The 18886-nt window shown below is 35.1% G+C and overlaps 1 protein-coding gene across 1 annotated transcript in view; it reads right to left on the bottom strand.

Moving 5' to 3' along the window:
• The window catches only part of LOC150092961 (poly(A) RNA polymerase gld-2 homolog A-like), a 197358-nt gene that overhangs the window by 75428 nt on the left and 103044 nt on the right, over positions 1 to 18886 (bottom strand). Inside the window, exons 8-10 of the mRNA XM_090413719.1 lie at positions 11364 to 11430; positions 11187 to 11263; positions 51 to 179 (exon numbers count right to left, since the gene is read on the bottom strand). Of these exons, the coding sequence (XP_090269845.1) occupies positions 51 to 179; positions 11187 to 11263; positions 11364 to 11430 (273 nt within the window). The remainder of the gene's footprint in view (positions 1 to 50; positions 180 to 11186; positions 11264 to 11363; positions 11431 to 18886) is intronic.

Raw genomic sequence — 18886 nt, forward strand, 5'->3', positions numbered from 1 at the left:
ATATATATAGATATACAGCATTGTATATACATACATAAACGAACACATACACTGCAAATAGTGAATAGTCATCAGTGCCAGTGAATAACTTGACAAGGTCATGTTCTTAGCATCGTTAATGTTGTGCTCTCTAGCCCACAGCTTTATTACTAAAAGTAGTGGTCGCACTCTCCAATCAACTAAAAAAAAAGTATTATTAAATCAAAAAAAATCATTATTGCATACTGAATAAACAGTAAGGATCATCTTAAACTTTTGTTTTCAAGAAAAAAAATTCTCAAAAGACAAATACAAAAAATAAGTTTAATAAAAAGAAGTACATTAGACCAATGATTTGGGTAACTAATTCAGCAGATGAAATCAAGAACTATAACAAAAATTAAATACTCATTATACTGAATAGAGCACAGAGTGATTTTGCAGAAAAAGGATTACACCATAAAAATAAAAAAATAAAGTAGAAGACTTGCTTTAACAAATTTAGTTGGAAAAAAGTAATCTCTAGATATAAGCTATAAATGACTAAACATACACACATAACCACAGTAATAAGACTTTTTTAATAAGTAAATATTTCATCCTAAGTATCATAGGATATCTTCAGTACAGTTAATTCAAACAATACTAGGAATTAACAGTTAGGGCACATGCTAACAATGGAATCCCTCTATGCATGCAGTAGTGCGTTTTTCCCAGGCTTTAGGGATAGTAAGAACGTCATTACGGTTTAGATTTGGTCTGTGAAGTAGGACTTCATCACTTTCTTTACATAAACGTTCATGTTTATATAAAGAATCTATGTAGAAGTTTGGTCTTTTTCCAATGGGGCCTATGGTTTGGGTTTTCAATTCCGTGTTGTGTGAGGCCAGATTTCTGCGGTTTGATGAGATGGATATGGTCTTGATGTTCAGAAATGCATTTGTTGATGGATCTGCCTGTCTGTCCATAGTAGGACATTTTTAGCATGGGACCTCAGGTATACCCCAGATAGCATAAGAGGTGAAAGTTTGTCTTTAGGAAAAGGTAACCAATTATGGATTTGGTTGAATGGTCTGTAGGTAGCAGCCAGTTTATATATCTTCAAGAAATATAAACTTTAAGTTTATATTTCTTAATTTTTATATTAAGTTTATATATTTTTTATATTTCAAGATTTTTGAAAGATGTTCGGAGATGCCTTTGACATACGGTATGGGAATCCTATGGGTTTGTTCTTGTCTAGGTTGATGTGCAGGGAAGTGACTGATGATTTTTTGCATTGTTTTTGGATTGTATCCATTTTGTATGGCGGTATTTTTGATAATTTCCAATTCTTGGTTTAAAGAGCCTTTGGAGGAGCAGAATCTGTGCGCTCTGGTTACTAATGATTTAATGATGCCAAATTTCTGAGATGGATGGTGAGCAGAAGAATTGTGAATGTAGCATCCTGAAAAAGTCTGCTTTTGATAGACAGAGGTGGTGATGCCATCTTCTTTCCTTTGAATTTGTACATCCAGGAAGGAGATATCCTGTGGAGATTCTTTTTTGAGAGTGAATTTGATGCGTGGATGAAGAAGGTTGATTTTATCAAGGAACAAATGTAGTTCTTGTTCAGAATGACCCCAGACAGCAAAGATGACATCAATGTATCGCAGCCAGATTTTTGGTTTAGGATTAAATGCGAAAATTTTTTCTTCCAGGTGTTCTAGAAAGAAGTTGGCTAGGTTTGGCGATAAGGGAGACCCCATTGCTGTTCCTTCCTCTTGCTTGTAAATTTTCTCTTTCCAGGTGAAGTATCCAGATGTAATAACAAATTTGAATATTCGACAATGTTGGATGGGAATTTCTGAGTTAGCAAGTCTATCGTTTCCTTATGGAGCATGTTAGTGAAGAGGAAGACAATGTTGAAGCTAATTAGCATGTCAGTTTCCAAACAGTTGAATGTCTTTTATTTTTGCATGAAACTCTGTGGAATTTTTAATTGATGATGCTGAGTGGCCTATGAGAGGATGGAGAAGGTTAGATAAATATCTTGATAATTTGTAAGTCGGGCTGCCAAAAGAATTCAAGACAGGTCTGAATGGAACGTTATTCTTGTGGAGTATAGGTAGACCGTATATTCTAGGAGGCCTGGCATGTCCTGAGTTTTTTAATCTAAGGAAATCATTTCATCTAGTAGCTTGTTCAATTTCTTGAACTGACTTTTTGTAGGATCAAGTTGGGCGTATGTATTACGATCTTGGATTGGTACATTCATTTTTTGTTCATAAGTATTGGTACCTAGGACAACAGTGGTATTTCCCTTGTAGGTTCTGGTGATAATTATGTTTTTATTACGTTTTAAGGAGGTAAGAGCTTTCAATTCTGATGGAGGAATATTCAAGTCAGAAGGTTTAGCATCATATATCATTTTTGCAATTTCGAAAAGCAGTCTATTGCCCTCAATATTGGACAGATGGCAGATGTTTCTTTCAATGTTGTGTATAAAATCTAAATATGGAATGTGTTTAGGTGAAATGGCAAACTTATGACCTCTTGCTAGAACATTTAATTCATCTTCTGTTAGTGGACGACTAGATAAGTTGACAACCCATTTTTCGATGGGTAATTTGTTGGTATTTTTCTTGGATTAATTTAACAAGGTTAAGATATTTTTTATGTAGATCAGTATTACTTTTCTCAAATGCTTTGATTCCCACATTTTTTGAGACATTAATAATCAATAGTAGCAATTCTTGATTTAATGTGCTAGATAATTCTGTGATTTCTAAAATATGTTGCCAATTCGTGTTTAGACACTCGTAACTGATTATGCAGTAAGGAATGGATTGCTTTCTGATAAATTTTATGCACACCTGGTGATTTGATAACTTCCTTTAGTTTAGCGAACGTGGGAATGAGTTTATCGCGTCTGCACTTTTTTAAAAAAGAGATTCTGGCAAGTAGCTTACCTTGTTTCAATTGTAGTTTGCCTAGTAAGTTTGCCTTCTGCACTGTCATTTCCCCGTGAAGGAATAAGACTTTGTTGTATAATGAAACCTGTGGAGTATTCATGACTAAACATGCTCCTGTAAATTGTCCTACTACGGACTGACAGGCAGATTCATCAACAAACACATTTCTGAACATCAAGACCATATCCATCTGATCAAACCACAGAAATCTGGCCTTGCAGAACACAGAATTGAAAACCCAAACCAGAGGATCCATTGGAAAAAGACCAAACTTCTACATAGATCTTTATATTAACATGAATGTTTATATAAAGAAAGTGCTTAAGTCCTAGGTCACAGACCTAATTTGAACCATAAGGACATTCTTGCTATCCCTAAAGTCTGGGAAATTGTCATCCTAAATTGTGTAACATAATTTTATATGTTATCTCATTTTAATGTAATAATATACTTTTTTCCCCCCATATATATTTTAATTTATTTTTATAACATGCCACTGCACACAGAGAGGGATTCTACTGTAAGCATGCGCCCTAACTTTTAATTCCTAGTATTGTTTGAATTAACTGTACTGAAGATGTTCTGCTATGATACTTAGGATGAAATATTTACTTATTAAAAAATCTTATTACTGTGGTTACGTGTGTATGTTTAGTCATGAATGCTCCACAGGTTTCATTATACAATTAAGAATAAATACCCTCACAGGTACCAATATTGAGTCGCTTAACTACAACTTTATGGCCCTCCTTACATCAAATCTTAGTAAGGGAGAAAAAAAAAAAAAATGTACAGTACAGTATCCCACAAATTTGAGTTCCCTGCATTTGTGAATTTTACAGTATGGTTGCACCACTCTTGGCATTAGTATAATATTTTAAATTTTGAATATATAAAAATTAAACCAAATTTTGTCACTCCTGAATAAATATTGATAAAAATTCCACAATCATATTTGACATAAAGGTTGTGCAATTCCCAATAATGGCATTACCAATACTTGTTTTGGGTTTCTATATCGACAAACATGTAAATATAATTCAAATCATAAGCCTACCTGAAGATTACTGAGTATTGTTAGTGTTTAAAAAAAACTTGATGAGCTACAATTTGAGACCCAGTCAACCAACTGTATTTTGTAATAGTTTTGATCCACATATACATTATGTTGTACAAGAGAATTACATATGGTGTTGGCTGAAACAGTAACTAGTTCCTGTTGTCTTTGTCATGGAATCAGAACGAATAAGGCAACTACTAGAACAATTTCAAGCTCGACAGAGGTGAAGACAGGCACCATTACTGTAAGAGGCATGAATGGAAAAGAGCTATAGGTAGCAGAGGGATTACAGAAATAGAAAGTGATAACAAAATTGGCACTGTATGGGGGCAACATGGTTTTGTGAAGGGTAGGTCATGCCTCAGTAACTTGCTCACATTTTATAATACAGTGACAGCTGAGTTGGATAAAGATAATGGGTTTACAGCAATACTACTGGACTTTGCAAAACCTTTGACAGGATACCACATGGAATTCTAATTAATAAACTGCAGCATATGGTGATGGATATATAGGGTGGTTGAAGGAGAGATATGAGAGAGTAGTTTACTCAGGAGTATAGTCCAGAAGAAGCCCTGTGACTAGTGGCATACCACAGGGCTTTGTTTTTAGACCACTACTATTTAATTTGTACAGTTATTTGTCGATAATGAAAAATTGGGTAGAGCAATAGTTAATACAGATGATGTTAAAATTTTGCAGGATGATTTGGATAAAATGGCAGTCTGGGAATAGGAAAACGAATATTAGTTTAATGTGACAAAGTGTAAAGTTATGCATTTTGGGGTGAAAAGATTACCAGCTGTATACCATACTAATGGAACTATACTCTAGGAAATTGATGAAGCCAGAGATATTTGGGAGTGTTAGTGAATAGGGGATTAAAGTTTAGGGGGCACATAGCAAAAGCAGTTCATTGAATTACTTGGTTAGTGAAGAATACTTTGACAAGTAGAGACAAGCAAGGTTATTATTCCTCTTTATTGAGAGTCGATAGGACCCATCTTGACTAATGCATCCAGATCTGGTAATCTGGGTTTCTTGGCAATGAGGAAGAGGTGGAGAGGATCCAGATGCGAGTGACCAAAATGGCTGCTGGTCTACGGAATGAACCTTACGAGAATAGGTTGAAGATTTGTGGGTTACAAAAATTGGTGAGAGAGGTGGAAAAGGTTTGATAAGATTGAGACATCAAATTACTGAAGGATGTTTACAAGATTAATACAGAGAAAATTTTTCAGAACAGGTCTGGTGGTGGGAGAACTAGGAGCTACCCTTGGAAACCGAGAAAGAGTGTAGTTAGTTGGGGTGTTAGAAGTAGATTTTTTGATTGGAGATATAAATATTTAATTTAAAAGAAATATACAGCAATCCCTCAATTAATGAGCCTAATGCATTTTTTAAAACAGGCACATTAATTGAAAACGCACTAATTGAATATAATAACCCATGGGAAAATGTATAATTCGTTCCTCAGATTTCTTTTTTTGACCCTTTTTTTTAATATAAAATTAGGGTATGTCTCAGGGCCTAGTTAAAGGAAAATTATGAAGCTGAAGGACAATAAAACATATTCAAAATATAAATTTATTATTCTACTTCTTAACAAAGAACTGAGCTAATGTAGTTTGGCAGGCATTCCGTTTCTTTTTTTTTCATACAACTGACGGTATAGCCCTACTGCCTCTTTTACTCTTCTGCAAATTTTACTGCTTCTCTCTTCGTCAGGGTCAGCATCTAAGCACTGCTGATTAAAAATTTCAATTGTACAAAAAATATTTTCAAATTGTTTCTGTGAATTCTCTCTTGGCTGACTGTCAGTTGTTAAATTTTCTTCATATTCTTCAGGACCTTCCCGTATGCATCTAAATTTAGCAGGTCGAAATTGCTCATTCCTGAGAATGAGATTTAATTAACTCTTGGACATTATCATTGTCAATCTCATTAAAACCCAGTTCATGCCCGAGTGGTTGCCCCAGTGGAAGATGGCAATTTCCTCAACAATCTATTTCATTTGAAAAGCCTCTAAAATCATTTACACAATGTGGAAGATTGTGCTTCCAAATGGTTCACATATTGCTAGCAGCGATTTCATTCAACTTCGCAACTTTATAACTAGGCTGAGATTTCTCTGATTTGGCCAGAAAAGTCTTGGAAGGCATTTGCTTCCAAAAAAGGCCAGTTTCATTGACATTACTGTAAGTATTTGTTGGTCACAATAGCCATCTTCTTTCACAATTTTCTTCAAAATCTCTGGATAATGTGCAACCACCTCCTCATCTGCACTTGCAGCTTTGCCTTGATTTGAACATTATGTATGCTATTTCTCCTTTTGAAATGCTCAAACCACCCAGCACTAGCATGGAATTCTTCTTTTCCATCATTGATAGCCCTTTCTTTCATGGTTGCAAAGAGACGTCATGCTTTTGATTTAATAAGGTCGTGCTTAGTGAGATCCATTTTTGGTTACAATCTTCAATCCATGTAGAAACAAGTCTCTATAATTCAATCATTATAATACTTTGATTTTGAGTGGTCTCCATGCATAATGAACTTGACAAAGCATTACCTTTCTCTTTGTATTCAGCAGCTTTGATTAAAATTTCTTTTATAGTTGATTCACCTATTTTGTGTTCTTGTCCTATCTTCGCTCTGGACTTGCCTTGTTCAGTTTTCTTTATTATTTCAAGTTTTTCTTCCAATGAGATTACTTTTCGAATCTTTTTCACTTCCACTTTTTTGTTCACTAATTCTCTTACTCGTGATTAAAGGTTGAGAAAATACTTTAAAATAAAAAAGTAAGGAAAGCAGTTGGAAAGGAAGCACAAGATATGATCTGCAAAATGCTATGTAATTAGCAAACAACAAAATTTGGTAAATTTGGAACATACTATACATGGAAATAGTGTATTATGCTATTAAAAATTAACTTTGTAAAATGTTTTAAATCGGTAACTAAATTATTTCATCCTAGTGAGTGATTTTTTAAAATAGTTACCCATAAAAAATGTATAGATAAAAAATTTTTTAAATCTATAACATAACATTTATTTTTAAGATATATAGGCACAGTAATTGAATCTTAGAGGCGCATTAATTGCATTTGGGTATAGAAAAAAACATAACACTAATTGAAAATGCACTAATCAGAGAAGCATTAATCGAGGGATTGCTGTATGTTTTTTTTTTTTAAAAAGTAGTATATGCAAAATCAACAAATCTGTGCTACAGCCAATGGTGCTGTTGGCAGAGAATCTTTGTACCAGTGAATGCTTCAATATTTTAGTGAATTTTTAAAAATTATCAAACAACATCTGCAGTTTTTGAAACTAAGCTTCAAAAATGATTGAAAACTTAACAAGAACACACAACCTCTGACATAAGCTGCTTCCTTGGTATTGCATTATTTAAACGACAGACTCTCAGAAATGTATTCACCATTTATTAGAGCTTTTGATTAAGGGTTCACTTATTTAAAACCTTTTTCAAACAGTTGGCTCTCATCAGACACTAAGCTCAAACCAGTTGTGAAAAACTAATAAACATAGAGTGACCCCCTTAATGAAGAACACCAATAAAAGACAAATCCACTGGATTTTATAAGCTCTTGATCACTTCTGAAATCTTTAAAAGTTTCTAGAGACCAAACATATTTTTTTCATGCCACTTCACTCACTGACCTATAAATGCAAGGTGGCAGTCTCACAATGTAGATGAAATTCATCCACCATTTCCTACCTCCTTTTTTTTTTTTTTTTTTTTTTTTTTTTTTTTTTTTTTTTAACACATGCATGCTGATAACTTTTTTGCACAAAGAAAATATATCGGTTTAATTGGGCCTTTTGAACACTAGCTCAAAACACATAGTAGCCATAGATTACATTCTAAGAGTATAATTAATAATGGAAAATAACTCTGTATTTCACACTTCAGCTTGGACTAAAGCCAGTAGTGTGTAGCATTCTACAATTTTCTTTTTTTTTTTTTTTTTGGTGAAATGCTACTATCATGATGCTGTTAAATGATCCATTAACCAATTAGTTCAAATGACAAAGAATGCAACTGGATTTTTTTTTAAAGTGGTATTACGCATCATCAGCACCAGTATAAAATCAGATCTTTGTCTGAACACATTTAAATTGGGACATTAAAGAGGGTGGAAAACATTTCTTCTTCATATAGCCAAGATAATTACATGCTTAAAATATAAAACTTTTGGTTTTTAAGCTCTTTTAGCAAGAACATCAGTTTCATTAGTTTGTCTTTTGACAGAGACTGATGAAAGTGATGTTCTTGCCATCCCAATGTAAATATACTGAACTTCTGTCAAATCCAATTAGTCCCCAGATCCAAATCTCCTGTTTACAGTTTCACATATTGGTGGGTGCTTCCAGTTCATTCATGAACTACGAGTGAAGTAATGTTTGTTTGTGTGTGTGTGCGTGCGTGCGTGCGCGCGCATCGGGGTACATCAACATTCTTCTATGGTACTAGGCACCACTTCATTCACTGGAAGTTTTGAAGTGCAGCATATTATGGTAATCCAGTAATCAAACAACATTTGCTTTTTTGAAAAGTGCTTAATATTTACAATCGTTGGCATAAGCTGCCTTTGTATTGCATTATTTCATTTAGTCTTTTTCAGTAAATGAAAATCTTGTTGCTTGGACTTCAGAGCACTGATTAGTTCACTTTATCCCATTTCTTCCATAAGATATGAGTGAAGTTTTCAAAGTTCAGAAATCATGGAGAGATTGGAACAACCATTTGAAAGCTCAAATATTTCTTCTTTGAGGATGCAAATTTCAAATGGTCATTCCACAGACTAGCCACTAGATAATATGCAACAAACCAAATGGTAATCCTTCAAGAGTTCTAGGTTGGCTAGTGAATAATCTTGCAACTATAATTCTGCTAATTCTCTTCATAAACACACTGGTGTCCAGAACTTAAGAATGAACACCATTTCTGAAGATTACAACTGTAAATTCAGATGAATCAGCTTGTGGCAATTTGTATAACTGACGATTTCAAGTAGAAAGTAGGTACAAATTCAAAATTTCGAATCATGTGCAAAAAAGGATCACATGGTAGCACTCAACACGTTAAAAGACTGTGCTAAGCAAATTGTGTTTGAAGGATGCTCTTTTCATGAAGAAATAAGGTTGCAAACTTAGATGCCGTGTAACGTCTTAAAGATATCATCATCTAGATGATTTCACACAAGGAAGAATTATTGGAAAGTTTGAAAAAGGCTGCAGAACTACTGATATTGCCAGAGTTTGGGATCTCACGTAGCATTATATCCAGGGGCTCTAGGTAGCATTTCAAACCATATGGAATGTGTTCCAGACATTTGCTTTAAGAGGTCACCTTTGCTCTATCACAGAGCATGAAGCCATTTTTTTTGGTTATAACAGCAAAACCTAATCGATCCATCACAGTAGGTCAGTCTGCAAGTCAGCACCATTGAAATTCTCTTCCAGAAAACAAAAAAGTGTTATCCTTGCTTTGAAGGATTTTGCTTCAAGAACTCCTGAATAACTTGTGGTAAGCATGGTATGACAACGTAAGAGCTGCATTGCAGTTCGGGGTGGACACATTCCATACTGAAATGTCTCTCCGCATAGTTTTCCGATGTGGATATTTTTGTAAGCATCATACATCGATTGCTCAATTATGTCTTTAGGAAATCTGTAACTTTTGCCAAAAACATATTGCAATTTAATATGTATGAAATTTATAACATATTTTTGGTGTAATATAATTTATTAGTATACTGGCAATAAATTTAGTAAAAATGCAGTTCATCCTTAACTTTTGGGCAGCAGTGTATAAATGGTCTTACTTGCAATTTCAACAATATTCATTCCCATCTCCAATCTAAACAACTACATTTACTTTTCCTAATATAACTCAAGCCTCTTTAATCACTATTCGTATCTTTTCCCAATTACCTCTTTGACTGTTAAAGATACCAAGATGTTTTAAATATAAACCTGGTTTTTACTCCATTTCCCAAGTAAGCAAATAGACAAGAAAGTCAAGTTTGCGCCTGCAAATAGTGCAAGTCTTAGGCAACTCGTGGTAAAGGTGGAATAAGCTCTGATCACTATTAATATTTACCCTTAATGCAAAGCACATCTCCTTGAGGAGATGTATGATGCTATGCATTAAAGGCAAGGGGCTGCTACCCAGACCGGTTTCGACCTTTATTGAGGTCTCATCAGTGGGAGCCAGGTTTAGAATACAGAGCTTATAAATATTTTACCAAAACAAGTTACCGTAAGGTGCTTTGACCTTATTAAATAAAAATCTCAGGATGAGAGATGGATGTAGAAAGTTTTTTACTATGGGTATAATATACGTTAAAGATACCAAGCTATTTTAAATATAAACCTAGTTTTAATCCATTTCCTCAGTAAGCCAACAGACAAGAAAGTCAAGTTTGCACCTGCAAGTAGTGCAAGTCTGGGTGACCCGCACGTAGTGATCAAAGCTTATTCCACCTTTACCACGAGTTGCACTACATGCAGGTGAAAACTTGACTTTCTTGTCTGTTTGCTTACTTGGGAAATGGAGTAAAACCAGGTTTATATTTAAAACATCTTGGTATCGTTAACATATATTATACCCAAGGTAAAAAACTTTCTACATCTATCTCTCATCCTGAGATTTTTATTTAATAAGGTCAAAGCACCTTATGGTAACTTGTTTTTGGTAAAATATTTATAAGCTCTGTATTACTTAAACCTTGATATTTCTAAGCCTGACTACCACTGATGAGACCTCAATAAAGGTCGAAACCGGTCCGGGTAGCAGTCCCTTGCCTTTAATGCATAGCATCATACATCTCCTCAAGGAGATGTGCTTTGCATTAAAGGTAAATATTAAGAATAGTGATCAGAGCTTATTCCACCTTTACCACGAGTTGCCTAAGACGTGCATTACATGCAAGGCCACCCAGACTTGCACTACTTGCAGGCACAAACTGGACTTTCTTGTCTGTTCACTAACGTGGGAAATGGATTAAAACCAGGTTTATATTTAAAATAGCTTGGTATCTTTAACGTATATTATATCCAAGGTAAAAAACTTTCTATATATATATACACAAATAAAAAAAAAAAAAAACAAGTCCAATGTTTAATTAAGAAATAAACAAATTTAATTTCCAAATTCTGTCAACTTACTTCGAGAATAACTATTTAACAACTGTGTATTCCTAATTCCAACTGCATTATTAATATTCAGATCCACTTCACAACCACTGAAATGCAATAAAAAGGCATAAACTTATTTTCAATAATTGTAGAAAATAAAGGAAGCAATAGTCCAGTAATATTGACTAAAGTTTTAAAGAAACATACCTTACTGAGTCTACAAATTTCAGGATAGGGACTCTTGCATAGATCAGCTGGGTGTTTCGCACAAAACCTACAAAAATACCATATGAATGGCTAACAAAATTAAGCCAGTACAAAAATTGTGGAATGTACAGAACGATGAGCAAACTACCAACTTTGACTTCCAAATATTAACAAGTATGTTAATAAACAATACAATTTCACTATCTGGCTAACCAAATTTACACTTTGAGAATATTCAAGTTTATAAAAAAAAGGTTTACAAACTATCAGTTCTCAAACGTTTTGTCTTAACAGCACAGTAAAATCAGTCTGAAATATAGCAATTCGTTTGAATATTATTGCAATTGAATATCCAAATTTTAAGAGTAGGAATTTTTAGTTTCATTTTCTTCCCTATTCCAGATTAATTCATAATTTTTTAGGTAACTCAAGAGTCAATGCTTTTTAAACTCGTCACAGATATTTCAGTCTGTGATAAGTTTAAAAAAGTGTGCTAAAATAATAGATTATATAGCTGACTGGACAATGCTCATGTTTTCTACATGTCTAATTCTGAAAGTGCTTTAGACAATAATATTACAAATAGGAAAGTTTTAGAAACATTACTTCAAGTTTCATAAAATTTCTTGGAAAAGATGTCCCAGGTATTTTTTGACATACTGCCTTCTAGAATTTTAAGTCATTGCAGATGAAGTCATTTTGATCATAATAGACAATCACATTACTGAAAGATCTGACTGATGATATAAAACTTGGAACACAAGACACGATATACTTAATGGAGATAGCAAAAATCATTATACATTTCTTTAATAAACTTTCAATCAAGGATAAGAAGATTTTAAAACTGATAACTAAATGTATGATAGTAGAGCACAGTGAATTTTCAGTAGGTCTGGATCACAATAAATTTTATTAAAATTCAGAAATCATTCACGCATTTTTATTCTCCTAGTGCTGAAATGGAAAGCCTCTGTAGCTCAGTCAGCATAGACAAAGACCTTTGGTCGGAAAGACTGGGGGTTCAATTCCTGTCTGTGGCATGAGAAACCTTTATCTGGTCTCTTTCGATGAAAGGTGTGATAGCCGGTTTCATACAAAGGTAGGTGATTTTTTTAAACTGAAAACTCAGGTTTTTTATTCCCCAGAACAGGCAAACCAGTCCGGTGAACACACACATACACATCTACAGACATAGGACACTTTGGGGAGGCATAGGGCTAACCACCTTATCCTTGAGTTATGGTTGAGAAGTCCAAGAATATTTGGAAGGCCATGGGGGGGGGGTTGTTTAAGTGCCTGTTAGAACCACTGATGGATGGATAGAGTACTGAAATGGTTAACTGTCCATTCTAATCTCTTTAAAGTATTCAGGCCTATCCCTTTTATCAGCAACTATCAGATTTCATTTACCAGTTCCTGACATATTTGAATAGCATAACAGTTACACAATCTATTGCTTTCACTGATTCAAAAAAGGTATTAGTGTTTATAACACAGATAACCAGAACCACACAATGTGGGGTTCTGATGATCTGATAAGATAGTCCTGTTTCACCACCATTATAGATGTCATTAGCACTAACTTTTTTTTTTAAAATAGATTACATAATTTTTCTAACATTTCAGGTGGTATAAATTAAAGATACCAAGATATTATATATTTGGTTTAATACTTTATCCAAGCATAAGCAAACAAGTTTGTGCCTGAACTATTTTCAGGACTGGGGCAACTCGCATATAGAAGCTTATGACTTCACATCACTTGCTTTAGTATCCCATAAACGGATGGATAAATGGAAAAAGGATTAAATCAAGTATATAATTTCTTGGCATCTTTAATTTATAGTATAACCAAGTGGAAAAACATCCAACAACCATCTCTAATGCAGAGTATTTTAATAATAAGGTGCAATACTTTTTGGCAACTTGTATATGAAAATATGACTTCTGCATTACTTCAACCTGGGTATCACCTCTGGTTCTGGCTCCCACTGATGAGACCTAAATAAAGGTGGAAACCGGTCTGGGAATTGACCCTTCCCATAATGCATAGCATTATATATACCTGTAAGGTTATGTACTTTGCATTATGGGATACTAAGGCAAGTAATGTGAGGCCATAAGCTTCTATGTACGAGTTGCTTCAGTCCTGAAAATAGTTCAGGTGCCAACTTGTTTGCTTACACCTGGATAAAGAATTAAACCAAGTATATAATTTCTTGGTATCTTTAATTTATAGTATAACCAAGTGGAAAAACTTCCAACAAATTCATGTGGCAGAGGTTACTAGCTGGTCCAATTAAACAGCGTTGTCTCAAATAAATGAAGCAGATTCTTGTTATATTCTCACTTAGTTTTTCTTCTTCCAGACTTCATCATCATCATCATCATCATATTCCTGCAATGTACCCTCAAGGGGTGTACAGGATATGACAGTACTACATGAAAAAATTACATCAGTACTAACTTCCTATCTACAATTTTCCTCCAAATCAGTCTGTTACTTGTCAAGACTCCAACATTATCAGATCTTATATTTCTATCGTCTAAGGCACATTGTACCACATCAATCCACCTATATCTTGGTCTTCCTCTGGGTCGTTTTCCTGCCAACCTGGCAGAGAACACTTGTTTTGCTAATCTTTCCTTTCACATTCTATTTAAGTGACCATACCACCTGAGATTAGCTCTGCTAATGCATTCCTGGATGATGACAATGTCAAGTTCTTTCCTAATATCCTCGTTTTTAATATGATATTGCCATTGATGCCATCTGTTCACGCCTCTAATCTTTCTCAGGACTCTCATATCTGCGGTCTCTAGTCTTTGGTCAAGTGTTTTACTTCTGACCCAGCTCTCAGATCCATAAGTTAAAACTGGTTTGAACACTGTCTTGTATACAGCTAATTTAGTGTTCCGACTAATTTCTCTCTTATTCCATATGAATTTATTCAATTGACTTCCCACCATACCAGCTTTGCTGATTCTGTTGTCTATTACTATATTTAATTTACCATCTCCACTAAAAATCGTGCCTAAGTAGCTGAAATGTTTTACTTGTTCCACAGGTTCTCCATTCACAACACAGTTGACATTTTCAATGATTCTGCCTATTTTCATTGTCTTTGTCTTTTTATTACTGACCTTCATGCCATATCTATTACAACAGCTATTCAATTTAGTCAGAGAATCTTGCAGACTTGTAGCGGATTTATTTAGAAGTATAACATCATCCACATAAAGCAAAGAACTGACATTAACATCTCCAATTTTGATATCAGGTTTAATACCACTTTCCTTCATAATGTGATCCATATAGAGAATGAATAACAGAGGAGATAATGTACAGGGTGTTCGGGATAAATTTGACATATTTATAATTAATTATATTTTTCCGTAAGTTACATGTATTAACACACACTTCTCTTCATTTAAAAGTTTGGACCCTTCTTCATTCATATACAAGATGTCAGAAAGGATGGATAGCTGGAACCCACCTGAATCATGGAAGAGAATAACTTGTATCATGATGATTCGTGCCCGCCATCAAAATAAGGATATTACGACTGCTGCCCAATGCTCCCTGAATACAGTAAAAACAATCAGGCATGAACTAGAGACTTGCAATGGTGACTACGAGGATGTAGCAAGAAGAAAGATCCCTAGCAGACGATCTGATTGCGTTCGTACAGCAGAATTCCTCGCAAATCTGCAACAACAGGTGTTGAAGAACCCTGGCATTGGAATTCGGGCTTTGTTCGTGGAGTTGCTAACTGTAGTCAAGCCCTGGATAACAAGGGTAGCCAATGGTAGGCCGTATGTATGGCAGCAGGATTCGGCCCCTTGCCACACCTCTGGGAAAAGTCAAAAATGGTTGTCTGAAAATTTCTACGACTTCACCAGTCCAAATGTTTGGCCTCCAAACTCCCCAGACCTTAACCCCATGGATTATTTTGTATGGGGCGCAGTTGAAAAAGACACCAATCGCACTTCCAGTAATACAAAAGCCCAGTTAATGGATAAAATTAAAACAGTTTTTGCGGCCCTTCCCAGGGAGACTGTAGCATCAGCTTGTTCGAGGTTCCGAAGCAGAATTGAAGCTCTGATCGATGCTAATGGTGGTTATTTTGAGTAAATCTTGTTGATAGTATTGTAATTAACTCTGCCTGTAATGTTTTTTTGTCAATTCATTAAATTTAATAGATACAAAGAAGATTTTCTTTTTCCTTACGAAACTGTCAAATTTATCCCGAACACCCTGTACATCCTTGTCTCACACCAGATTGAACATTAAACCATCTTCTGTACTTCCTTCAATTCTAACTGCTGACTTACAACTCAAATAAAGACTAAGTATTGCTTGATATAATGCCCCATTGACACCATATAACTGCAGCGTATTGAATAGCTTCTCTCTTGGCACCTTGTCATATGCCTTTTCCAAATCGACAAAACTTAAATACAGATCTTTGTTATATTCCCATGCTTTCTCGACTATTTGTCGTAAAGTGAAGATCTGATCCTGACAGCCTCTATTTGGCCTGAATCCAGCTTGTTCTTCACCAAGCTTTTCTTCCACAATTCTTCTCAACCGTTTCTCAAGTATACTTGCATAGATCTTGCCAGGAACACTCAGTAGGGAAATACCTCTGTAATTCTCACATTCAGTTTTATTTCCCTTTTTATATATGGGTACTATGAGAGCTCTACTCCAATCATCGGGAATTCGTCCCTCTGTCCAGGCTTTCTGAACTATGCAGTGCAGCCACTGTAAGACTTTTATACCACCATGCTTCAGCATTTCTGGTCAAATATCATCTACTCCTGCTGCCTTTCCATATTTCAAGCCTTTGATGGCTTTTTCTACTTCAAGTATGTGGATATGTATTCCTGACTGCATGCCTGCTCAGTGTTTTTTTATCACTGTGCTGTCATCACTGCTTGTTTCATTTAGCAGTTTTTCAAAGTAATTACTCCATACTTCAAGGATATCTTTTTCTCCTGTTTTCATGTCACCTTTATCATCTCTAACTCCTTTTACAGCACTCTTTCCTCCATTCCTAAGCTTCAACAACCTCCAGAATATTTTGCCACCTTCTTGATATTTATTTTCTATATTCTTGCCAAAGTCCTCCCATGACTTTTTTTTATCTAGTTTTACACACTATTTAGCTTTCTTACATTTGTCTCTGTATTCTGTAAGAGTAAAAGCTGACTTATTTGCCAGGAACTTTTGATATGCTTTCTTCTTTTCCTTCACTGCCTCTTTAACTTCCTTTGTCCACCAGGGAGTTCTGATTTTTTTATCCTTGCAGACAACCTCACTACATGCCTCTCTGGCAGAATCAATCAATGTTTTCTTCAGAGTTTGCCACTGAATCTCCAAGGTTTGATTCCTGTTCTCAAACTCTTTCATTTTATTTTCAATAATCTTTCTGTATTTTAGTCTACAGTTCACATCTGAGAGCTGCTCAACTTTTATTCGCTTTAAAACTTTCTTACATGTTATTCTTTTCAATATGAAATTCAATTTTATCCTGCTCAAGACTAAATAGTGATCACTTCCAATTTCAAATCCTCTGTACACTCTGGTGTCCTGCCAGGGAGAAAACATCACTATCAACAATAACATAGTCAATGAGACTTTTCTTATTCCTAGCCTCTTCTCTCCATGTGAATTTGTGCACATTTTTATGTTGGAACATGGTGTTAGTAATAACCAGTCCATGTCCTGAGCAGAAATCCAACAGATATTTGCCATTATTATTAGCTTTGCTCTTTTCTCCAAATTTTCCCAAAATATTTTTGTATGTTTCACAATCATTTCCTACTCTGCTATTTAGATCCCCAACAAGGACCAACTTTTCCTTTTTCATTGTGTCAGTTGCTTCTTCTAAAGCATCAAAAAATTCCTCCACTTCTACCTTAGTAGAACCTTCTTTGGGACCATAGGCACAAATAAGTATCATTGTCCAGTTCCCCATTCTCATATTTGCCCACATTACTCTACTTGAGACTGACTGCCATTCAAGAAGATTAGCCTCGTATTTTGTGCTGAATACTATGGCTACTCCTTCTTTTCCTTGATTGTCATTGCCTGAATATAACATTTTGTATTTATTGCTCAGAAAGATCTCACCAGTTTTGGTCTTTTTTGTTTCAGTCACCCAGATTATGTCGATCTGATACTTATCTAATTCCTCAGCTAGCGCCATTTCTTTGCCATTCAGGCTTCTTACGTTGATAGTACTGATCTTTAACTCTGGTGATGGCGAGTTGGGGTTTGTTTTCAGATTTGTTCCAGTAGCTGAATTTTCGCTGTTCGCCCTGGTACCCTGGCGAAAACAACGGGTCCTTGTTTAACCGGGCGACGCCCCAGCCGGCATGAAATTTTGTCATGTCGTACCATCATTTTTTATTTTGGTTTAACCAATAAGAATACAATTTGGTCGGCTAAATCCCAAATTGCCAGCCCATCCTCGTTCATTCAGTATCAAAATAGATACCCAACAGGGTGCACCACGAGAAGGTGAGGATTGGACACTAGGTCAGAAGCCCTGGTCGGTTCTCCGCATTCCTTTAAAGGCTATGTGGAGGTCTCCTCTCAGTTATACAGCTTTGACCCTTAAGCACCCCAGATTTGTCTTCCAGACTTGTCCCAATAAAATAGTTGCCTGATTAACTGGTAGACAACTTAACTGGAATTTACAGTATATAAGAAGACATCTGCTTAGCTGGTTTGTCTAAATAACTGGGAGTCCTGATCTCATTTTTGTGTGGAATCCCATACTAGTATTCATTTTGAATGAGAATAGGCAATCAGAAATTTAGAACCAAATCTGTATTGTTCTAACCATATATTATCCTATCCATAATTTTGTCAATGATAGTAAACACCATTTATACATTTTTCTTTAACAAAGATTGCAATGCTCAAATACCTAAGCTACACAATCATCCATAATCCAGGCCTTAAACTTTGATGCTGATCTCACTGCCATACTTCAGCAAGATGAAGGCAACCTATCAAATTCAATGCTACTAAAACACAGTCCAATCTTATTTCATACAAGATCACACTTCTCTTTACTCTTAATAATATTGAGATCTTCAGCCATGATCAGATTTCTCTTCTCAAGCTGATTTACACCCCTAACTTTTTTTCAGGCAAAAACACATTCCACCATGTTTTGTAATGATGAACAGAGACAACACATGAAGTAGCTTTTAGTTCAAGAACTGCACATAATTTAGCCAACTCATATCAAGGAATCAACACTATTTAATTAGGCTAAAATTGTATAGTAAAAATGTTTTTCTCACCTGAAAGTTAATTTCACACGTTTTGTCATCCATTCAAGGAAAGCACCATTAAGTTATACCAACAATTTGAAGTTGGAGAGCATGCACAGAAATTAGGCATCAGCAGCTAAGATACACCTGTTTGTTTATGTTGCTATGAAGACTAGAAAGCATAAGAGTTCGATTCATAGAGGAGTTATGGGATGTATTCAGAGACC

Source organism: Typopeltis vanoorti, chromosome 24 (genome assembly GCF_054136105.1).
Source record: "Typopeltis vanoorti isolate ZY-2024b chromosome 24, IOZ_Tvanoo_1.0, whole genome shotgun sequence".
NCBI lineage: Eukaryota > Metazoa > Arthropoda > Arachnida > Uropygi > Thelyphonidae > Typopeltis > Typopeltis vanoorti.